Genomic DNA, 25687 nt, shown 5'->3' on the forward strand with positions numbered 1-25687 from the left:
ACTATCTTGCTTCTATCAGACAGTGCATAATCGTTCGGGTTAGCAGCTGTAATATCTGCATAGTAACCCAGCAAACACAAAAACGTTTTAAAAACGTTTTAAATAAGTTATATTTTGGCTTTTGGTTTAGGTAAAAACGTTTTAATAACATTAAAATGTCGGGTTATATAAAGGTCATGATAACGTTTTAAAACGTTTTGTATGAAAACACACTACAACAATGTTTTTAAATGTTTTCGAAAAGTAGTATTGGAAACTATTTTTGAAAACATTTTTGCCAAATATTGTGTCAATACTTAAATAACATTATGTTAAAATATTTAAACCCAGCAAACACAGAAATGTTCTTAAAATGTTTTTTCAAAACCTTTTAATAACATTTAAATGTCGGGTTATATAAAGGTCATAAAAACGTTTTTAAAACGTTATTGAAAATATTTTGGGCAAACATTTTTCGAAAAATATTTTTCAACCCCAAAATAACATTCTGTTTAGAATGTTTTGTATCAAGTTTTCAAGAATGTTTTTGGAATGTTATTAAAACGTTTTTATACCCTTTATATAACCCGACATTTAAACGTTATCTGTAAAACATTTTTATTTGTTGAGCAGTAGATTATCAAAAATGTTTTTAAGGTTATGAAAACGTTTTATACTCTTAATATACCCTTTATATAACCCGACATTTAAACGTTTTCTGACAACCTTTTACAACCTTTTGCGAATGATGTCGAAAACGTTTTGTGTTTGCTGGGAACTTCTGTACTTATCATACTGTATGGGATACGACACAACGCGGCTGAAACGTTTAGTCTCGGTCCCAGCCAATTTGTGCTCCTTCGTCACTAAACAAACCGTCTGGCGACAACCTCATAGTACGTCTTTTCTGATTGGCTGAACATCAACGCCATAAATACTGGCGTTAAATTTTGCTGTCAATCAACGCTGGGCTTCGGCGCATGCAGTGGTTGATCACTCCGACTCAGGGATCCCACAGTTAAGCAATGGGAGAAAATGGTCTTTTTTCACTTTCAACTTCAAATATTATAAAGGGAAAGTCTTTTATTTTTTGGCTCACTCTTAATTGTCTCATGTATATATTAAACTTTACTTTCCCCGATTTTTAAGGAAATCTGATGAAAGACCTCGTCGTACAGGAGCACTAAACACCGCAAGGTATTCCCTAAATCTCACTCGATTTATGGCGAAATACACTGACATGCACCCTGTGTCATTAAAGTAGCGTGCTATAGACGGCCCTCACTTGATAATAGAAAGTCCGATTGACTTGGCTCAAACGGTATTTTCTAGAAATACTTTGCCAGATTCTACTCTCTAAAAAGGAATCTAATTGGTTACAAAATGCTGTCGTACTGTAGGAAAAAACACACCCTCTTCAGTACAGCCCTGCTTAGTGTGTTGTGTGGTAATGTATGCATTGTGCATTGACCTTGAACGCCTCTGTACACACAGCGTGCACACACTGGAGTCGAGTATAATTTATTTAAAGAGACTTTCATAGGAAAACTTTTCCATATGGTCTTGTGTCACAACCTGGGGTACCTTTGTGTTACATAGTAAAAAAATGAAATGGTTTAAACATTTTACCTACACATCTCATTTAAAGTGGTTCATCCTTCTGAGCATTTTGACACCTTTTTTATGGAAATTGGTTAAAAAATGAGAGAGTGTGGGCAAAAACCATCACAAAGTAGGGAGGATGTAACCTCACCTCTTTTTTCCACATTTGCAATCATTCTGAGCAAGTATTTGTCTTTTAAATGAACTTCTGTATTTATTTACTTGGTTTAGATGTCTAAGAGTTCATTTAGACATTTTTTTACTAGATTCAAATTTTTAAGGGGGGTGTTAAATCAAATTTACAATATAAATCCCTCCCCCTAATCCTCCTCCCCCTAATCCTCAGCCACCCTTGGCACATTTCATGCCAAACGTCATAAGAAAATAATTGAAAAATATTTTAAAACAGGATAAAAACATGAGTAATATAGAATAAATTAGCCTCAATTTAAGACCTAATTGAATCTTCTAAGTGAAGGAATACTCAAGAGACAGTGTTTTGAAATCCAAACTGCACATCAAAATGTAACAAAGCCACCTTTTTGGGTACCCCAGTATATGACACAAGATCATATATGAGCTATGCGGTTACATAAATCCACACAATGTACGTGAGTACGCGCTGCAAGTCGCGTACATGAAAGGCGATATCGGACGATCGGCGCCTCAGTGGCTGATGATTAGCTAGCGTACATTTTTCGTTTGCGGTATATACAAAGACTACAAATAGTGGAGGGTCTATGATGTTTAGTGTCACTTACACAAGTCACGTCCTATAGCCAATTGAAAACAGTTTTATTTGGAAATCAATTAACCAATCAGCGATTGTCATTTCAGGGTTGTCGCCAGACGGTTTGTTTAGTGACAGAGGAACACAAACCGGCTGGGACCGAGACAACTGAAACGTTTAGCCGAATTTTAGTGATGGACGATACGCGATCTAATTGTCGGCGTACCGATAATAAGGAGAACTCGTCACCAAAATCGTAAACGAGGCATTTTCTAAATTGTATGGCAATTTGTATGAGTGCTACAATGTCCTGTATTTTATGCCGAATCTCTGTCAGAAATTGTTACGACTGTTGGTCCGTCATGATCACAGCCCGATTTATCTCACTTTTTGGCTACTTTTTCAGTTATCTGGAGTCAATTTATACTCAATATCAATTAGTTTCAAGAGGTAATAGTAAAATGATCACTTTTGCGAAAATTACCGCGGTGCAGATCGATATCGAGGCTGAGATTTTTCGGCACTTGTCGTGCCAGTCAAATCGGAATACCGTCCATCCCTAATAGGCAATTCTCACGCGTATAGGAAATGGTATGGCGATATTTCTTTGGTCGAAGATGAATACGCGTAAGATGATATGTTGTTTGGGTTTAAATATGGGTTCTTTATATATGATTCGTCAATTTAAGAGGCATTATCTGTTATTTTGGAGAATTTTTTTAAAATGTTTGCCACGGTCAAAAAATGGATTTCCTTTAAACTTTCATATTTGATGCACCTTGACCTGAAACAAACACACATGAAATAAATTTGGGGAAAATATCCCCGTTGCCATGGTAACAGCCAAATTTTCATTTTAGGCCTATTTTCACAATTTTTGCATTTTTCAGCAGTCAATTTGTCAAGTTTTGAAGCCAGTGTTACTAATATACACAATATATATATACTGTTTTCTTTATAAGGTATGAATAGGTCAAACCTTAGATGCCGCATTGAAAGTATAAAAATAATCACCAGATGTCAGGGTGGGTTATACCATTTATTTGAAATAGGGGTGTTTTTCAATTTTTTCAAAGTATGAAAATATACCAACTTTGTATAGCTCATAAACCATATGGTAGTGCTCCGATTTCAACATCGACCACAGCATGATGAGATGATACATTGGTCTTATGAAAAAGTTACATTTGAGCTTGGGGAAAACACATCTGTATATACAGTGTTGCCAGACATTTTCCTATTTTTCGAAATTCAACACAAATCTCACCTTAAGTTAAATGATGTGAAAATGAAACATCATCCTTTCAAGGAACATTTATTAGAAAGAGAGTTTTTATTCATATCAAATTTGATCAGTTATAATGGTCAGCGTTGTTCTAAACCACATGGGTGTTGCCATAATTGGGGTTTAATTGTGATTTGTGGATATTTTCAACTTTTTACAAGTCATAAAAATACCAAAATGCATTTCTATAATAAAGAAAGAAACATCGACCTCGTCATGTTGAGATGATACATTTGCCTTATGAAAAAGTTATTTTGATCGGGGGGGGGGGTAAAACATCAGTGTATACAGTGTTGCCAGATATTTTCCTATTTTTTTCAAAATTCAACACAAGTCTCGCCCTATATAAGTTAAAAGATATGAAAATGAAACTTCACCTTCATACGGAACATATCTTTTTAGAAAGAAAGTTAATTTCATATTCAATTTGATCATCTGGGATGGTCAGTGTTATTCTAAGCCATATGGGTGTTGCCATAGCTGGCGTTTAATATGACAATTTACATATTTCCAGCTTTTTACAAGTCTTAAAAATAGTACACATCCTTAAAATTATTGTGGAATGAACGCAATATTAAGGTTAAAATTAACCTAAGAACACTTAGTATGTGAATTTAAATTTTAAATTTGAGTTCGGAAAATATTTCCTTCTATACAGTATTGCCAGATATTATCACATATATTCAAAATTCAACGTATGTTGAGCTTTTTTCAGCTTTTTCAGCTATTTTTCAGTCTTAAAATGCCAAAATACAATGGCAAGCATTCCTAAAGTAAAGATGTGAACATGAAACATCGACCTCATCATGTTGAGATGATACATCGGTCTTATGAAAAATTTACATTTGAGCTTGGGGAAAAACATCTGTTTATACAGTGTTGCCAGATATTTTCCTATTTTTTCGAAATTCAGCACTAGTTTCACCTTAGTTTGAAAATGAAAGTTTATTAGAAAGAAATTTACTTTCATATTAAATTTGATCACTTGTATAAATGGTCAGTGTTGTTCCAAACCACATGGGTGTTGCCATAATTAGGGTTAAATAGCGAGATGTGGTTATTTTGAACTTTTTACAAGTTTTAAAATACCAAAATACCATGGTATGCATTCCTTAAAAAATATGTGAAAGTGAAACATCAACTTCACCATGTTGAAATGATACATATTTGGTCTTATGAAAAATTTACACTTAAGCTTGGGGAAAACATTATGTTTATACAGTGTTGCCAGATATTTTCCTATTTTTTTCGAAATTTAACACAAGTCTCACCTTAAGTTAAATGATGCGAAAATGAAACTTCACCTTCACAAGGAAAGTTAAAAATGAAATTTACTTTTTAATATTAAATTTGATCAGTTGTATAAATGGTCAGTGTTGTTCCAAACCACATGGGTGTTGCCATAATTAGGGTTTAATAGTGAGATGTGCATATTTTTATAAGTCATAAGGGTTCAAATAGCGACGTTTTCACATATTTTTTGTGAAATTTGCGATATAATCCAAATTTTATGACAAATGATTAAAAATTGATATTTTTGAAATTTAACAGATCTCAAGAGTAAATTGTATAAATCTAGTGATATGTACTTAAAGTATATGTAGCTGAAATGAAAAGCCGTCCATATGAAAATTTGACCTTTCGTATTGAAGATATAGATTTTTTCACCAAAACACCTAAAAATGTAGGTCTTTTGGGAAAAAATCTATATCTTCACTATGAAAGGTCAAATTTTTCAATTAACATTAATTAATTGATTAGTGGTCCCTTTTCATCCCAGCTACATACACTTTAAGTACACATCATTAGATTTATTAAGTTAACTTTGAGGACTGTAATAATGTAAAAAAAAAAAAATCAATATACATAATTTACCCGAATTTAAAAAAATCAAAATTATTTTATATCAGAAGGACATTCCTCGTATTCAAAATGCAATGTGGTATGTCTGATGTGCTCTCAGGTCCGACAAAAATACTGTGCAAAGGTGGGTGACCAACCCCTTAAAATACAACACAGAAAACATCAAACATAAAAATAAATTAAAATAACATAAGATTGTTACATAATGTAACAATCTTATGTTATTTTGATGCATATAAGAGTAAGATAATGTTAAAATTACGCCTACCCCATATTATTAAAGCACACATCCCAACTATACTTGCAAAAAAGATATGGGGAAGAAATGAGCAAAAAACAATAATGCACAGAACCTTTTCACAGCCAGACAAATGTCCAGTTATTACTTTTCCCGAGAGGAGCTCGCAGGAGAGTCGAAAGTATGACATTTAAAGTCATGCTGAAGAAGAAATGATCATTGAAATGTTGCATGATATTGTTGCTAATTCTCTGTCATTCAAGCATCCCCTGCTCATTGATGACATGAATTTGTATGAGCTTGTAAAAAGGAAGCAGCTAACTAAAATTAAGCTTTCAATACTGAAGGAGATTTATATGAACTACTTGCAGGGTTAAAGCAAAATTAAAAATCACCAAATGTTGATAAAAGTTGTCTGAGGAAATATCCGTTTCAAGTAGAAAAAGAGGACTACTGGGCACAGTATACCTATGACATGACCCCGGAGGGGGTTCTCCCTGGTTAAAGGTATACGGGGATGTGCCGCGGTTTTGGGGGTACCTTAGAAATTTAGGTATGTCGATTGGTGGGTTTGCAGTGGAGACAATACGCCAAATTGGGTGCATTAAGGCAAAAGTGCCCATAAACGGCCAAATTAGGACAAATTTGTGTGCTTTTTGGATGTTTTTTGTGAAAAATTGGAATACTATAGCTATAACATTAATAAGGTGTCATTTTAAAATTGAAAATGTATCCACATTTCACTATTAACTCCATTTATAGTGGCATCATCCATGTGGTTTATTTATGGCAGCGATTTAAACAATATAAATCCTAAAGTGAGACATACGTTGAATTTTGAATATATGTGATAATAACTGGCAATACTGTATAGAAGGAAATATTTTCCGGAAAATATCTGGCAACACTGTATAAACTGATGTTTTACCCCCCCAGATCAAAATAACTTTTTCATAAGGCCAATGTATCATCTCAACATGACGAGGTCGATGTTTCTTTCTTTATTATAGAAATGCATTTTGGTATTTTTATGACTTGTAAAAAGTTGAAAATATCCACACCGCACAATTAAACCCCAATTATGGCAACACCCATGTGGTTTATCTAGCAACACTGTATAAACTGATGTCTTACCCCGCCCCTAGATCAAAATAACTTTTTCATAAAGCCAATATATCATCTCAACATGACGAGGTCGATGTTTCTTTCTTTATTATAGAAATGCATTTTGGTATTTTTATGACTTGTAAAAAGTTGAAAATATTCACACCTCACAATTAAACCCCAATTATGGCAACACCCATGTGGTTTATCTGGCAACACTGTATAAACTGATGTCTTACCCCGCCCCCAGATCAAAATAACTTTTCATAAGGCCAATATATCATCTCAACATGACGAGGTCGATGTTTCTTTCTTTATTATAGAAATGCATTTTGGTATTTTTATGACTTGTAAAAAGTTGAAAATATCCACAAATCACAATTAAACCCCAATCATGGCAACACCCATGTGGTTTAGAACAACACTGACCATTATAACTGATCAAATTTGATATGAATAAAAACTCTCTTTCTAATAAATGTTGATTGAAAGGATGATGTTTCATTTTCACATCATTTAACTTAAGGTGAGATTTGTGTTGAATTTCGAAAAATAGGAAAATGTCTGGCAACACTGTATATACAGATGTGTTTTCCCCAAGCTCAAATGTAACTTTTTCATATTTCTTATTTATCATCTCAACATGCTGTGGTCGATGTTGAAATCGGAACACTACCATATGGTTTATGAGCTATACAAAGTTGGTGTATTTTCATACTTTGAAAAAATTGAAAAACACCCCTATTTCAAATAAATGGTATAACCCACCCTGACATCTGGTGATTATTTTTATACTTTCATTGCGGCATCTAAGGTTTGACCTATTCATACCTTATAAAGAAAAAATTATATATATATTGTGTATACTAGTAACACTGGCTTCAAAACTTGACAATTTGACTGCTGAAAAATGCAAAAAATGGGAAAATAGGCCTAAAATTGAAATTTGCCTGTTACCATGGCAACGGGGATATTTTTCCCGAAATTTATCCCATGTGTGTTAGTTTGAGGTCAAGGTCCATCAAATATGAAAGTATAAAGACAATCTATTTTTTGACCGTGGCAACTTTATTCTCAAAAATAACAGATAGTTCCTCTTAAGCATCCCGCTAGATTCTAAGACGTATAAGATGCAATCTTACACGAATAAGATGCAATCTTACACGTGTAAAGTTGCACGTATAATCTTACACGTTTTTTGGTCCACTTGGCCAGGCTAAAATTCGTTGTATAGTGGTGTAACAGGCTTAATTATAGCAATGGGGCAAAATAATTTTTGCATGTATTGCCCCTGATAAGCAGGCTGCACCCATCAACATTCATGCCTGTGTAATGTGTAATACCGCTCTTTTCAAAGACACTAATGCTATATATACAGGTGCACAGTGGTACGAGTATCTAAAAATTAATAATGAAACTGACATCGACCCTTTTTTCGGTATCCATTGGAAATTAATAATCCATTTCCATTAGCCTAGTATATTTCCTCGGATATGCAATTCATGAATATCTTTGTAAACTGAACAATACAATACAGGCTCAAGCTAAATAAATGTTTAAAACATTTGAACAGTAGTACACAATTCAGCAACTCAATATTTATTCATCAGATATATTACCCTTTACGACATCAATATTTTATGGACGAACACAGAAGCAATTATTACATTATTGCAGCTTCTTTTATAACATAATTATAGTAATTTATAAATAATATATTTTTGATTTTTTTAAAGTTTAAACTGACTTTCAGCACAAAAATCCAATCTTTTGTTGACCATTGGCGACTTTCGGTCGAATGAGGGCGTTGTAGAGGGTTGGCAATTCCAGTTCTTGATCACGATTTAGTTCTGGCGTTTTCTTTTTGATCTTCAAGAAGAATACGCCAGAACTAAATCGTCAGAACTAAATCATGTAAATCAACAAAAGGACAAGTCCATCACAAAATCCTAGGACTTCTTCTGATGAAGATGTGTGTCACACATCGAAAATTCAAAGTTAGTTGGATTTTTGTGCTGAAAGTCAGTTTAAACGTTTAGAAATTGTTTATCACCAGCACGTATGAACTTACTTTCGAATGGTTTTGATAAAAATATGTCTTTTTTAAAGGTTAACAAAAACGTGTTTTTATGTCTGCTTAATTAAATCCATAATGTACGATTTCCGTCAAATTTTAATTGTGTTATTCTTTACCCAAAATGCTGAAATAATATTAGTAATAACTGCTGGAAAGGGTTTCTGTCCATTTTAGGCTGAAAAACAAAACAAAACAAAGTAAAGAGTTCTATGGGGGACTTAAATTCATAATATGACTACAAACACAACACATTTGGCTAATTCCATTTAGGTGCAAGTTGGGACATGTGTAAACGTAACAAAATATTCTAAAAATCATGCCATAATCATCAATTTCATATTATAATATCGTACATTATGGCTTTAATGTTGATAATTTACACAAAGACATTTTTAAGATGGATGGTTCGATTCCAGCACATGAAGTTATCACCTTGATTGTATGGCCTTTACGACCACTCCCAATCTGTCAATGTTTCATGCTGATATATTAATTTGTTTTGGTAGGCGAGGCAAAAAAATTACTTACGACACGTAATCCAAACTATATTTCAAAGTGTCAATATTGATGGAGAATAAGAGGTTGTTGATCTTTAAAGCCATATTGTAACAGCTCAATAAAAATAGATTAGTATTTCTTTTCCATAAAATGTTACCTTTTATTGTCCCCTTTATAATTTTGAACCGAACAACTGAGGTAAAGCAAAGAAAATTGGAATTTACTACCAACGCCGATATCGCCAATGCGTGTTAATCCCTCAGTCGTACTACGGCACGATCCTTTGATGTGTGTATGCCGTACCGATACCTTGTTAATTGTACGTACTGTGTTATGAACATCGCATAAGCGTTCGACTACATTTTCTAATTATTTCCATGGTAATAATTAAACGACGGTTACTGTGTTTTATTCAAAATTTCGGATTTTGACAAAACTACAGCACCGGGAGTCTTGATTTTGTTTTTGCAGGCTATGTTAGTTAATAAAGTACATTTTAATCGTGTAAACAAAATCATTGAAAAATATTGGGGGCACCCTCCTCAACAAATAATACAATATGGCTTTAAGGAAAGCAAGGAAATGCGTGTAAGCCCTATAATAGTATTCTATAATGTCATTTAATATTAAATTTAACAATTTGATCATCATTCGAATCCCATCAACGTTCATCAAGATGCCTCCTCGTATTTGTTGTTGTTATGTTCATTTCTGTCGCCGTCGTTTATATTCCGTCTTCTCCTGAAAAACAAAATATGCTAACAACTGTAAAGAGTATTAATTTATATTTATGGACAAAACATTCCTTTTGGATCAGGGGGACTTGACTTCAAGTTTAATAAATGAAGGATTATGATCATGATTTTGTTTTCTTTTTGAGGGTGGGAGGACTCGATCATCTACATTTATCGACCTTGCAATTATTGTTATCGTACATTTTTCTTAATAATTGACGGAAAACGTTTTTAAAAATTAATGACGATGCCATTCTCATATTTAAGCTATGGCAAAATGCATCCAATTTCATCAATCAATACTGGTTCGCTCATAATAAAATTATTATTATACATGTACACCATAAAGAGCAGTGTTCAGTTTATTTACAAATTTGAGAGAGATTGCGATGTTCCATACACCTAGCGCAGTACATTCGTTCATACGGGCGTTCATACGTGCGTATACATAGCGCTAGTCTCGGTTCTAAGCTAGTCTCGGTACCCGATTGTGGTTGCCAAAAACCAAATATTTCGCCCAAAACTGTCAATTTCAACGTCCTCCGTGTATAAACGTGGAATTTGTTTCAAAGATGCAATTCGCAATCTCCTTTTTTACAAGGCCGTTCTCACGCGCATTTCAATGGACCATCTGCATGTATGAACTGCACATATGAAAATTATATTATCTCACCTCACTGGTACTTTGTTATCATGATTTCCCACAAAAAGATGTATCATATTAATAGTTAGAATTTCTTCCGCATGTTCAATACCCTGTACTCAAAGTTGACTATCTTTAAATTTTATGCATTTTCTACGTTGTCTGCGCGTTCATTTCATACGTGCAGAATTTCCAATACTGGCTAAAATTGACGACCTCGCTCCGCCACAGTAGAGTTATTTTGAATAGTTAAACGGACGTGCAATTACGGCGTATGGAAATCACCACCTCTCTATTACTATAGTGTATAATTACCTCAGTTCTCCATCAGATAGCCTATATCGCAACAAGGATGGCTATAATTAAACAGAAGGCGACAATGCCTGCCGCCCCCATACGCCTTAGTCCTGAAGATTCATCTGGCTCACCAAAAGAATAAGAATAAGAATAAGAATAAGAATAAGAATAAGAATAAGAATAAGAATAAGAATAAAAGAAGAAGAAGAAGAAGAAGAAGAAGAAGAAGAAGAAGAAGAAGAAGAAGAAGAAGAAGAAGAAGAAGAAGAAGAAGAAGAAGAAGGAAGAAGAAGAAGAAGAAGAAGAAGAAGAAGAAGAAGAAGAAGAAGAAGGAGGAGGAGGAGGAGGAAGAGGAGGAGGAGAAGAAGTAGAAGAAGAAGAAGAAGGAGTCAAACGGAGACAATGATATATAGTTAAAGTAACAGTTATGGCTATATTAAGAGCTTACAAAGGTTCAGAGAGAAGCTTTGCATTCTTATGTACAATACTGACAATAGGCTGATTCTGTGAACAAAAAAGAAACTGCGATTTTATTTTTTAACGGGGCACTCTCTAATTTTGTTCTGTTAACAAAACATTACATAATTTTCAATTCTAGACTTTACAATTCCAACATAATTTATTTTTTTATGGTAATTTTATTCTATAAACTGTATATTTGTGAACAAATTGAGGGCGCTATTTACATATATTTTAAATTTCATTAAGCCCAATAATGTGTTATTCCTTACAATTTCATGCAACGTGCCCGGGGCGCCAAATTGACCAATTCCGCATCGATTCTGCGCCCCTCCAAGCGATGAAAGTCAAAATGTTCGCGCACTTCGCGCGCATTTCAGCACAAAATTGAAAGAACATTTTAAGACAGGATTCAACTTCTAGTAACCAGAATTAATTAGTGGTAGGCCTTGTTTATTCAGGAATTTGTTCAAGAATAGAGGGGACGCCTAAGATATTCTCGGGTGGGTGTAGGGGGAGTAGGGGCGCCAATTTTGTTTCTTGCCCTGGGCGCTACCAACCCTAGTTACGCCACTGACCAGGGCTTTTGGATGTTAGTAGTAGTATTAGACATACCAGTAGTAGTATTGGACATGATGGATGTACTCTCGGGTAAAGGTGTGCTAGTATACTCTGAACCGTCCGTAGGATTCTCAGCTGTTATGAAAAAATGAAAGAGTGGGTAAAACACTGGGAGATTGCTGGCCTAACATGGCTAGAGATCCAATCCAATGAAAGGAGTTCCAAACGACTCTTGTTAGGCAGATCTGAAGATCAAAAATCAAAGTGACGGTTTCATTTCTATTGTTAAATTAAAACATATGATTTAAAATTTGCATTATGAACATTTTCATAACAGGATCGATATGCCTAAATTTGTTCTTCGGACTTTCGGGAGCAAGGAAGACTCAGCTGAGCCAAATTGCAGATTCAATTTTAAAGCTGTCAGTGCCAAACACTTCCTGTTACCATTATAATCATGATTATGAAATGTCAAATTTGAGGAGCACCGTGACTAGCTGTCTTGTATCTTGTAATAAAGAAGAAACATATATGTCAAGTTTAGTATCAATATAAAAGCATATTCTTATGAGTTATGGTCATTGAAAATGGTAGCACAACTTTGAAGGCATTATGCGATACTTCGTCAATCAACTCACTTTTCAGCAAACACCCCATTACTATCATCACTATCATCAAGATGTACATTTCTTGTATATCTAACTGTCTTATATTATAACATTTGCTGAGGAAGACGCCCTCACTGAATTTTAAAATTCCTTTTTTACACGATTAAATTGTACTTTATTAAACCAATATACCCTGCTAAAATCATGACTCTAGGTGCTGTAGTTTTGTCAAAATCCGAGATTTTGAAGAAAAAAAACCCGCCGGAACCGGCGCTTTTTTATGATGGAATTATTAGCCGAACGCATACACGATGTTCATAACACACATTTTCTTTGCTTTGCCGTAGTTGTTCGGCTCAAAAACAAAAGGGAATATATCTGACAGTAAAAGCTAACATTTTATGGCAAAGAAATGCTAATCTATTTTGTTTGAAAATGTTATAATATGGCTTTAATGTGACAAGCGGTTTAACCATTTTGACGTTTGCTCAAAAAACCAACATAAGTTAAACAATATATTGTATTATAGGGCCTAGAAACATAAGGATATTATTATATTATTTGAAAGCTTACCATCACACGTCTTGTTGCGACATACAGCCGACTCCGATTGACATGCTGAACAACTGACTCCAGTTTGGTAAGGTCGGCTCCCTCCCATGTTGCCACTACAAATGAAATTGAGATGTGGGGAAAATAGGGAGAAACATTCAATCAAAACATTAGAAAAATTAACATATCTATCAAAAGTTCATAACTTTGTGACCATGTATGCCAGATATGTGTGGATTTCAAAAGTATTTTTTGTGGGACATGAGAGCACATCCGACATATCGAATTGCATTCTGAATACGCAGAATGTCTTTCTGATATCAAATAATTTACATTTTTTGAAATTCACGATATAATACAAATTTTATGACAAATTATTAAAATTTGATATTTTTCACATTTTTGATATATAACAGTCCTCGAAGTAATTTTTATAAAGCTAATGATATATTCTTAAAGTATATGTAGCTGGGAGGCATCGTCGGATCAATTGAAAATTTTGACCTTTCATATTGAAGATATGGACTTTTTTTTCCCAAAAAGACCTAATATTTTTGGTGTTTTGGGAAAAAAATCCATATCTTCAATACGAAAGGTCAAAATTTTCAATTGATCGTCGGCTTTTCATCCCACCTACATACACTACAAGTATAAATCATCAGATTTATAAAGTTTACTTCGAATACTGTTAAATATCAAAAATATCAATTTTTAATGATTTGCCATAAAATGTGTAAAACATTGCGAATTTCAAAAAATCAAAATTATTTGATATCATCAGGACATTCTTCGTATTCAGAATGCAATTCGATATGTCTGATGTGCTCTCATGTCCCACAATAAATACTGTCGAAACGTTCATACCCCATCCCTTAATCGTTGGTATTTCAGAATGTGCTGATTGGATCAGATCAGGTAACATTATATTTATATCTCTATTGACACCGGTCTCATATGGTACGAGTCTTTTTGCTAATGCAAAATCCCCCGTTTGATGTGCTGTATCACATAATATTAACAAATGGGTCAACCAGGGGAGTATTAAGAACACCTTCACCCAATCTAAACAATGGAAAAAAAAAAAAAAAAAAAAAAAGGCCAACATAACTTCAAAACAAATAGTGTTTGGAGTTGGAGCTGAAAATTCTGAAGTGCCTTTTCAAAACCGGTCACTTTTAAAATTCCCTTATGAGAGCATAGGTAAGTAAATCCAAGGACATTGGGCATTTCTGGAATGTAGGGGTGATCGTACTAAAATCTAATCTGACATTTCAGAAATGTCCTAGTACTTCAAGCACTCAAAATAGAGACGTGGAAATTTATGTAGCTTACGCTGGTGAATATTGACAGGCAAATATGAAATCGGGTCCACCACCATCTGGATTGCCATCTTGATCTATGGTATTCATACAATACGCTCTACCACATCCGAGTTCCTTAGAAGTCCCCCATACGAGCTTTATTATTCGAGAGAAAAAAATAAAAAAATAAATTTTATATAAATCAAACTTATGAAAAGTCGAACAGAATGATCAGGCACTTTGGCGACGAAAAAACCTGGTCTACGTGAAGGACCAACCCAAATTTTCCTTGAACTGGGTGTACGGTGTGTGTTTTTTTCGTCGCCTTATCAAAGGTTTTCAACAATATTCCCAACACGACCACAAGAATCAATCGGCATGCAGGCTTAAAAATAATGTTGAGATTAATACATATTATATACTCTCTTACTTTTATCAGAGAGTGCACAATGATTCAGCTTAGCAGTTGTACTGCTTACTTTAGTGATAAGGCTGAGCATATAGACGAATCCAACGAGCCAAGTCATGGTCAGGATTTGGTCGGCCATATTTGGGTACCCGCATGCACCAAACAGGTGTTGTGAGTACCCAATTGGGTGGATTAAACCCGCTTAAAATTCGATGTTAGATTCTTTTGTGTTGTAAACTGACATCATTCTTTTGTCTACGTGTTACACGGGTGATAGAATGAAGTTTATAATACTCTTCAAGGCCGCAATCATCCCACATTTTAGGGTGGGATAGTTGGGTACCCGTCGCGGCTAATGGCTGCCATTGAGGAGCAGGAATGCGTGAAATTGGATTCGTCTATAGGAAAAATACACTGGATATTTTCAGGAAGCTGATTTACTCCCTGTTCTTGGGCATGATAAAAGAAACCAGTTACATTCATGCTTCATAGAATTTGAATACATATCTAGCTAGTAATGCTTGCTTATCTTTTCTGTCAATAATTGGACATTATTAAATATAAGTGTCCATGTATGAGAAGAGTGCGTATTAGTATACGCATCTTATGGTTATTCCTTCATGTAATTTTACACGAAATTAGGGTTAGGATTAGGGTTAAGTTTAGGGTTAGGTTAGGGCTGGGATTAGGGTTAGGATTAGGATTAGGGCTAGGATTAGGGTTATGATTAGGGTTAGGGTTAGGATTAGGGTTAGGATTAGGTTACACGAAATAATTACATGAAGGATCGACCCATCTAAAGTTTCTGGCTGGCGAGTTATATAAGCTTCATTAAATTCACCTTCAATTCAATTGAATTAAATTCATCATGGGTGTGATTACATAGAATGATATAAAATTGGATCGATTGAGCCCATATTTATCGGTCGAGCTATGAGTTTTAAAATATTGGGCGAGACGTAGTCGAGTCCAATATTTTAAAAACTCAAAGCGAGACCAATAAATATTGGGCGTAAAGCATCCAATTTTATCATTATTGATTATGTTTTGGATGCAATATTTTTACACACTTGGATTCAACAAAACATAATATAATATGTCAATCTGGACTATAATTATACATCCGTGAACTGTGTCTTTTTCTTTAAAGACTCTTCTTGTTTGTAATACCCCATGCTCCATCACCTACCTGTGTGTAGTGTCCACATCCTCCTGTACACTGATTCGCATCGTAATCATAATTGTCCTTTTCATCATGCCACTTCTCCACCGATGAGACCCCGTCTGGTTTGGCGCCACCTGACCATAGATTCTGACCGATAGTAGGAAATTTGCTGCGGATGTCCGTGTGATTTGTAAGCCCATGACCGAAATAACACACAGAGGCCCATAACTCGGCAAGGGTGGCTAAATCATCATTCCATACCTGAGGGGATCGAGTATTAAACAAGATTCCAAAAATTAAATTATTATCATGATCATTTGGTGGACAAGACGTACATCCTAAATATAATATTGTTAATGGTTATACCGATGACTACGACAAGGCTGTGGGTTTCTCCAGATGATAATCAGATAATACAGTATCAGAATCTGGACAAATTTAGTTCAGCATTATCTGGACAAACCTACATTATTAGCTTACATTAAAGTATTGCAACATCCACAACATCCACTAAATGAGGTTTTTAAGTAAGATCAGCTTCGGACAGGGAGGAGAGAGATGGGGAGTGAAGGAGAGAGAGAGGGTGGGGGAGGCGATCGTGGTCCCAAAAATATCCAGATGGTGGCAGTAAGTATTACCGCTTAAGCGACGAATCAAGAAAACCTGTTCTAGGGGCCCGACCGACCCAGATTTTGAACAAATTGGGGGAAAATTTCCTGTACAAATGAATGCCGGCCCAAATTTTTGAAATTTCAGGATAATTTTTTCCCCAAATTTCAAATTATTTACAAATTTTGGTGATTTTTTGGGTCATTTCAATGGCCGACCGGCCAACCCTTCTTGAACGGTCCGTCCGCCCGTTGAACATGGTGTTTTTTCGTCGCCTTATTATACGGTAATGTGTCCAGAAAATTGTGACGGGAGAAAGTTGCACAGACGTGGAGTGACTGAGAAACTCAGCTGGAAACCACCCATAAAGGCATTGACAGCAAAGGCCAGCAAAACCCATGCTTTTATCAGATAAATGTTCTTCCTCCATCAAGCACAAGTATACACAACTTTAGTCAGATCACAGCTAGAATATGGAGCAAAATTAGGATTATTTACAGGCAGAACCAGATCGACAGCATTGAGAAAATTCAAAGGAGGTCAGTACGTTTCATAACTGGCAATTATTATGAAGGTAAATTGGGGAATTAGTCCAAGGGAAAAGCAGAGCGAGGAACCGGATTTGGAGTCCCAACATGCCCAAGGGATGAGGGATAATGAACGGGAAAGGGAATGACTACACGAACTGAACCAAATGAAACAGAAATACGTTTACGAGATTTATTGTGAATTTATTGACAAACTGATCAAAATAACATAATGTATGTGTTAATAATTCTTACCAGAGTCACATTGCAGTATAATTGAATATAATTCACGAGCAAGACATGGACAATAGCTCGCTCCACGGCGTTCAATTGATGCGCGGGACGATACCACGTTCACTTGATGAACAGGTATTTAAGGCACAATGATCAATGATTCAATAATGCAAATTATAAATTATCGTCACAACACAATTACCAAAGGGAAAAAAGCCTCACATCTATCCCAGCGTTTTGGATTTTGTTTCTCCTTTGTCTTGTTATGTGTGGGTGTGTGTGTGTGTGTGGGGGGGTAATTGAAATATAAATGCAATACTTGTTTTTACCACTGTCTTCCCTGCAAATTATTTCTTTATGTGTTTATCAAATCACCAGAATGATTTATTTTTTCAAATCTGATTTTTTTTTTTGGGCATATTTGTAATTTTTACGCATGTCCCAACTTGCACCCCTGGCGTAACCTACTTGGAATCAGCCAAATTTCAGCGCCTCTTTGATGTCTCATTAAGACATTTAATCCCCCGTATAGCACAGCTGCAGTAGTGAACATAATTGGTGCTTTCTTTTTCTTTCATTTTACCTCATTATTTTTGCTTCAAATGACCAGAAAACCTTCATGGCAGTTGTATGCTATTATTATAAATATTTTTTTATTTTTGGCAAAGAAAAACTAAACTGAAATTTGACCACAATCGTATATTATGTATTTTTAACAAAAATATAAAACCTAGGATTAAGAAAAAAAATATAAAACCGAGTTTAAATCAAATCAAAAGTAAAGTAGAAGAGCCATATCGAGGAATATATCGTGCGTCTAAACATTTACTGATAAGTCATACGAGTGGTTCGATAGTTTGGTTTTAAAAGCAATCTTATTCTCCCTCAGTGGCTCACTTGTGTATACTAATTATGGAATTAATTTACATCATCCAAATAATGCAATACCAACATTTATGCTGACTTTAAAATTGTTTGGGAGCATTTTTCAAGGTAGATAACAAACAATAGGCAATTAACAACGAAAGTTTGTTTATAGGGGAAACAATTAGCCGACGTATAATACAATACGTCACGCACAGATATACTCTGAAAGCCAATATTTCAACATCTTCAATATACGACTAGGAATATACAGCTACCACATTTCATGAATTTTTCAGGCAAGCTTCTTCTTCTTAGCGTGTCCAAGCACAGGGTCAAATGCGCCCGAGCCAATAGCTGACGCAGTGACGAGCAGTCGAATTCAGCTAGGTCCTCACGTGTGCAGTGTTGCCCCATCTGTGGACAGACCAACAGGTGTTCCATAGTCTGTGGAACCGTTCCACACAACTCTCACAGGTAGTGTTTTGTCCTTCTGGTAGGTAGCCCCATTTCTGCAAAACGACCTTGCACCTTCCGACCCCTGATCTTAGTCTGTTGAGATACCGCCACTCAGGCCATGTAGAATCAGCTCCAGGTGGTAGCTGCTCACTGGGTAGCAGTCCCATAGCTGGTGAATTGGGAGATCTCTCTTTCCACATGGTGAATCTTTCCGCTTCCTTGGAGACTGCCCCAAGAGGATGAACTTTGCTTAGGAAGCTTCCTCTGGATCTAAGGCGTTTGGGTGCAGCGGTCTGGTTGAACATGGGGTGCTTCATATCAGTGGTCTGACGCTCACGCTCTTGCATGCTGGTCACTTGGCGACGTATATACATCTGGAGGGGCTATAGCAGCTAAGGTGTAGACTGTAGAGACTCTCCGTTGATGTTGATCGGAGGCATCCAGTGATAAGAGTTGAGTGCTGGGTCCACCTTCTTGGCATAAGTTGATCTTCCCCACACTGGGCAGGCATATTCAGCACTAGAGTAGCATAAGGCCAAGGCTGTTGATCTGAGAGTGTCTGGTCGAGCTCCGCATCTGGATCCAGTGAGCTTGTTCAGAATGTTGTTTCGTGAACAAACTTTGCTCCTTGTCTTCTCAATGTGGGTCTTGTATGAGAGTGTGCGGTCGAGAGTGACTCCCAGATAAACGAGTGTTTCACAGTGCTCTAGTGTGGTTCCAGACCAGGTCACCTTCAGTTGACGTTTAGCTTCACGGTTGCGGAGGTGGAAAGCACACACCTGTGTCTTGGATGGGTTGGCACGGAGGCAGTTTTCCTCATAGCATGGCGTGAGCTCATCCAGGGCTTTGGAGAGTCTCTGTTCCACAACAGTGAAGTCGGTGTGTTGTGCACTGATGCCAAGATCGTCTGCATATATGAAGCGTTGGGTGTCTTCACTTCTCGGTTGATCATTGGTGTATTATATTGAACAGGAGAGGTGCGAGAACACTGCCTTGGGGTAGTCCGTTCCTGAGTCTTCGCCACCGGCTCTTCTTGTCTCCAAGCTGAACAAAGAACATCCTGTTGTCAAGCATACATTCGATGAGCTCCGTCAGGTGGATATCTTTGGTTAGCTCCCGGATTTTGCTGAGGAGACATCTATCTATCAGGTATCGTATGCTGCTGACAGGTCGATGAAAACAACTTCGGTTACCAATCCTTCCTCAAATCCATCCTCGATGTGCTGAGTAAGGTTGAGAACTTGGCTTGTTGTTGACTTGCCAGGACGGAAACCTGTTCTGGAATGAGTTGCTCATCTACCACAGGTGCCAGTCAGTTGAGCAGAAGGCGTTCGAATAGCTTGTAGGTATGGCTGAGATGCGATATGGGTCGATAACTCTTTGGGATGGATGGATCTTTCCCTGGCTTCAGCAGACTGATGATATGATACTTCTTCCAGATCTTAGGGAGTATGTGGCTGCGACGACAGGTGTTGTAGAGCTGTAAGAGCCATTTCTTTGCCTCTGGACCAAAGTTCTTCAGCTGCTCAGTTGCGATGTTGTCAAGGCCAATTGCTTTCCCTGGTTGGAGTTTGGCGATTCCTGCTTCCAGCACCTGCATAGTAAATGGCTTGGTGAAGCCGGGATCTCCGCTGTATTTCTTGCGGTCTAATTTGGTCTTCTTATGTTTCTTGCCACTTCTTCCATTCAGAAGCAGTTGGTGGGCAACCTGGTTGGGTGTGACTTTGGGCTGCTGTGGGGTTATTGTACGGTCACCTTGAAGTTTGCGGATGGTGGGCCATGCCTTCATGCTCTTACGGGTCATGTCTGTTGACTCTATGAGGGTATGCCAGGTCTTACTACGCTCATGGGAGATGGATTCCATAACTGTCTAACCCTTTGCTCTTGTTTCCTCGGCGAAGGGATCAGCTTCAAACATGGTTACATACTTCTGGTATTCTTCTGCACATTCCTTGGAAAGGCCTGGTATGTATTCCACCCTACAACCTCTTGGTATATGTCTACAAGCAGTCTTGGAAACTAGTTGGGCAAAGGTGTCATAGTTGTCTGGAGTTGGAGTAATTCTCTTCACCTTCTGGTCTAGCTCTTTTGCGTCGCTGAAAAGGCACTATGTTTGGTGAGATTACGGTGTTAACGTGGATACAAATTGGCCGGTGTTGTGTTTGGGGATCTGGATCCAGTACAATCTTCTTGCACATGTCAAAGATGTTGTTGGTGACAATAGCTAGATCAGGGTTGTATCCTCTCTTCCAACGGGCACTATGCAACGAAGGAGGAAGTTTGAAATCATGAATAAGGCGCAGCTGGTGTTTGTCTATCCATTCCTCAACTGCAGCTCCATTGTTGTTGGTTTCTTTGTAACCCTATTGAGTGCTGTGGCTGTTGAAATCGCCGATGAAGATACATGGCTTGGTGTCAGTGTTAGAAGTGAAGAGAGGGAGCTTGAAGTCTTCTGCTGGTGGCTTGTAGACTGGTGTTATTGTTACATTACTGAGCTCAACGGTGAGACTTCAATGTCGTTGTCATCAGCCATCATAGTGGCTTCAATCACAACACCTTCTTTAGCTTTCTTTCACAAATATCGCACTCCCGTATTGACGATGTGGTCTCTCAATGGCAAGGTATGGTTGGGCGGTGGTTAGTCGCTCCTCTATGGGTTTCCTGTAGGCACAGGACATCACAGTGGAGATTGTTGCACAATCCGCTGATGATAATTTGCTTGGCGGTAGAGAATCCTTCGACATTCTGTAACTGTCAAAGCAGGCCTAGAAAAGGTCTGCTTGGACTTCCTTTGGCGATACTGGGCATGATGGGCAAGATGATAAGTTGCGCTTGGTGGTGGCAGGATTGGTTGGTTATCCAGGGCCGCGTGAACTATTGGTTCGGACGCTCCTACCATGACCCCAAGCTAATTCTACTTATTATCTAACATGACCCCCCTGGCAGCTAATTTTACTTATTATCTAACATGGCACCAGTTTTTGACGCCCACCGTTACGCTTATGACGTTCTCGTACTTTAATTTTAAAAAAATGTCACAACACTCTGCAGACCTGTCCTAACTGCTTGAATATCTTAACTTAATCTTCAATAGACAGCACTACTGGAGACCAAAATTATACCATCAATTTAATTTAAGCTATCGTTAGTAGTAAAAGTAAAAACACGAATTTACCATAACTTTATCCTAAAAGAAAATGTGGTGAGACATGCCGTAATTTGCTCGATTCTGGTGCCGGTGTCTATAAAGCTCCTGCATTGATTTACACGGGTAATATTAAAATTGAAATATCTCAAGAACCGAATACCGCACGACGCTGAAACAAACTTTGAAATAAAACCTTTGCATTTCTCTATCGGTTTTATGTAATTTGGTTTTTGTTGAATTCGTGTGGTTTTGCTATCAACTGCAGATAGCTCAAATTTAAATGCCCGTTGGTTGTCGTTTTTGTCTGCTGAACGAGATACAGCGTACATACCACAAAGAAGCTTTCCATAGACTTTACATGCTAAATAGGGGTCGGGAAGTCGAGTTAAGTCCAACTTTGAAATATATATTTGATATCATCTTAAGGGCTGGGGTATGAACGTTTGGACAGTATTTATTTTGGGACATTAGAGCACATCAGACATATCGAATTGCATTCTGAATACGAAGAATGTCCTTCTGATATCAAATAATTTTGATTTTTGAAATTCTCAATTTAATACACATTTTATGGCAAATCATTAAAAATTGATATTTTTGATATTTAACAGTACTTGAAGTAAACTTTATAAATCTGATGATTGATACTTAAAGTGTATGTAGGTGGGATGAAAAGCCGACGATCAATTGAAAATTTTGACCTTTCGTATTGAATATATGGATTTTTTTTCCAAAAACACACACAAAAAAAGGTCTTTTTGGGAAAAAATCCATATCTTCAATATGAAAGGTCAAAATTTTCAATTGACCGTCGGCTTTTCCTCCCAGCTACATACACTTTTAGAATATTATCATTAGATTTATATAATTTACTTCGAGGACCGTTATATATCAAAATGTGAAAAATATCAAATTTTTATAATTTGTCATAAAATTTGTATTATATTGTGATTTTCAAAAATGAAAATTATTTGATATCAGAAAGACATGCTTCGTATTCAGAATGCAATTCGATAGGTCTGAGGTGCTCTCATGTTCCACAAAAAATACTGTCGAAACGCAATAAACGCTCATTCTAGATCCCTTAACTAGAACAAATTCTGCATAACATTTCTGAAAATGACTACACATTTTAGGGGGGATTTTAGGTCTGACTATTTTTTGAGAAAATTAGTGCTATATAAAAAGACCACATTTTCCCGTGTTTACATCCGACTGCTAACCGCGTTCTGACCTCGTTTGTTCATGCGCACATAATCGTAAATATCACTCAACTTTTTGCATTATCTTTTCAAATTTGTAGAGATCACATTCACAAGTTCTAGTAAAAAGCGATTTTCAACACTAAAATTGTTAATATTGTACCGATTTTCTAGAATTTTTATGCAAAGTTTGGGACTATAGCGTGATAAACTTTTACCGGAAACCGCTTCACAGGCGGATTTAGTGGTATATGAACCCTAAAGCGATATTTTAATAGAATCATGTTACTGGTGTGCTATCTTCTGAAGATCAAATTAAAATTTTAAAGGTTGCTACATTTTGTTTTGGTTTATAATTTTAATTGCATGTGGGTTTTTTGTTCTACCTACTGAATACTAGTATATATCTGAAATAAAATGTTTTCATTGTCCCCTGCGCGAGATATATATTTTCGAATCGAATTAGGCCTACTGGTGCTATATCTACTGAGAATCAAATTAAAATTTCAAATGTTGCGACATTTTGTTTTGGTTTAATTTGGGACTATAGGCGTTAATTTGGGACTATATGATATTCTAAATGCTAGACCTATCTCAGTAGATATAGCGAAAAAAATCCTAAAACGCAGCATACGGTTACTCTCTTGCGAATAAAAAAAAAAATCGGCATTCAGCCTGGGGGGAGGTAAAATAAAGAAACACAGGCAGATGATAATCTCTGCTTTATAAGTGCCGTTTTAAATTTTGGTCAGCTTCGTCATTTTTACATTTCTTTATAGCTCTGAAAATTTCAAATCTTGCGACATTTTGTTTACTTCTTGCTGTTGGTCAATGTTTGCTTTCTTGCCCTGCAGGGCCTTTAGGCCTAGAAAAAATTCAAAATTGTTTGATTGACGTAGGTCGGTCGGCAATTACTAGTATTTGTTACACACATTTTAAGCGGTAAATTGGGCATGATAAAGACCTTGGAACTTTTTTGTTCCTTTTTTTTTTTTATTATTTATTTATATTTTTTCCATTTTTGTGCAAAAAAAAGAAGAAAAAAGTCTAGGGGCGGGCATATTTTAGGGTCGGTCGGGTTACGCGAATCAAACAATATTTTTTAGGCCTTATATCATGTTATATTGGGGTACCACTTGGAGTGTTTAGTCATCGTATGGGAGTGGCAATCCCTTTTGATATGACAGCCAACATGTGTATAAGCTTGTATAGGCCCTGTAGAATATTGTGTGAATAGTAAGTGGGTTCGCCCACTTAGGACACATTCTAAACAAAAAAGTTTTCAAATTTAATTATTTTAATAAGTAAAATATGGGATATCCATTGATGGCGAAAAAATATGGAGGAGGGTGGTTGTAGATTGACCCATCCTTTAAGTTTAAATATTATTTAATTGGGAAAAATTTTATCTACCCTGTCATTTGGACACAAAAGCAGATCAAAAGTTACAATGACCTTTGGCATATTAATTTTGAGAATATTTAAGTCTCCAAAGCAACGCATAAACGAAACAAAATATCAAACAAACAACAAACAAAACACCTTACCATAAACTCCATGTTGCTAGCTTCCGGATTCACAGAGCTTCTGAACTCTAAATGTTTATCAAGAATAGCTTTCTTTTCTGCATCACTAAATTTATTGACTCTTCCTTCATTATAAAGATGACGGATCTTTGAAATATCTGCTCTTTTGTACCTCAAATGTTCCGCATTCTCTGCAGCTTCTGCATCATTAGACTTGAAGAGAAAAGGATCAGAAACCACCGACTTTCTTTCACTTGCAACTACTATTGCAATGCATGCAAACAGACCAAATATTGCTGTACTGATATTGGAATCCATGTTGTTTTGACAAATATGCCAATCGAAATGACATTCGTTTTCTTTTCTTAGTGTAAGATTTGGTTGGATTTTCACTCAATGCTGCAAAACAATCTGCCTTTGGTCTTGAAATGGCCTACAGATTCCAAGGCTGCTTTATGCCTCAAATTATGTGTTACAGTGGGTTTTAAATAATACATACCACACAACAAATAATATTCCTTTTGCTTTAGCCTAGCCCTTCAACTCCTATCACACACTAAATGGCAGTACCATGCCCAAACCACCCCACCACCACCACATCCACAGTTTAACTCCACTGCATTATTTTGAGCAAAAAATAACAACTTTTAATGAAAAACTCTTCCATTCACTTGGCAACATTGGTACAGGCAAAAATGACTAAGAGCAGCTAGCATATCTACTGTCTTTTGGCGTGGGGTTCATTACACTTCATGGTTTATTGCCAACAATGATAACTAACTAGTAACAGTTGGGTGATTCCTTTTGTCACTGTGTACTTACTATAATTTTGTTACCGTACTATTTTGACATTTTAAACAAATTTTGATCTTAGCATGTAGTATAATTATACAGGTGTAGGAGGAAGTAAACTGAAATTTAGATTCTATAGAATTGCTATAAATAGCGTAACGTGGTACTAATTGTTGTGTCGTCTTTTGTGATAAATATCATTGACTTTTCAAATCTATAAT

The 25687-nt window shown here is 36.3% G+C and overlaps 1 protein-coding gene across 1 annotated transcript; it reads right to left on the reverse strand.

Moving 5' to 3' along the window:
• Positions 1–10084: 10084 nt before the first annotated feature.
• LOC140135789 (GLIPR1-like protein 1) lies at positions 10085–25081 on the reverse strand. The gene is made up of 7 exons (XM_072157407.1): positions 24696–25081; positions 16130–16366; positions 14563–14687; positions 13252–13346; positions 12125–12205; positions 11069–11172; positions 10085–10117 (listed from the first exon to the last, which is right to left on the reverse strand). The coding sequence occupies exons 1-6, from the start codon at positions 24990–24992 to the stop codon at positions 11090–11092; spliced, it is 918 nt and encodes a 305-aa protein (XP_072013508.1). The 5' UTR covers positions 24993–25081; the 3' UTR covers positions 10085–10117; positions 11069–11089.
• Between the last annotated feature and the right edge of the window lie 606 nt (positions 25082–25687).

Source organism: Amphiura filiformis, chromosome 16 (assembly GCF_039555335.1).
Source record: "Amphiura filiformis chromosome 16, Afil_fr2py, whole genome shotgun sequence".
Lineage (NCBI taxonomy): Eukaryota > Metazoa > Echinodermata > Ophiuroidea > Amphilepidida > Amphiuridae > Amphiura > Amphiura filiformis.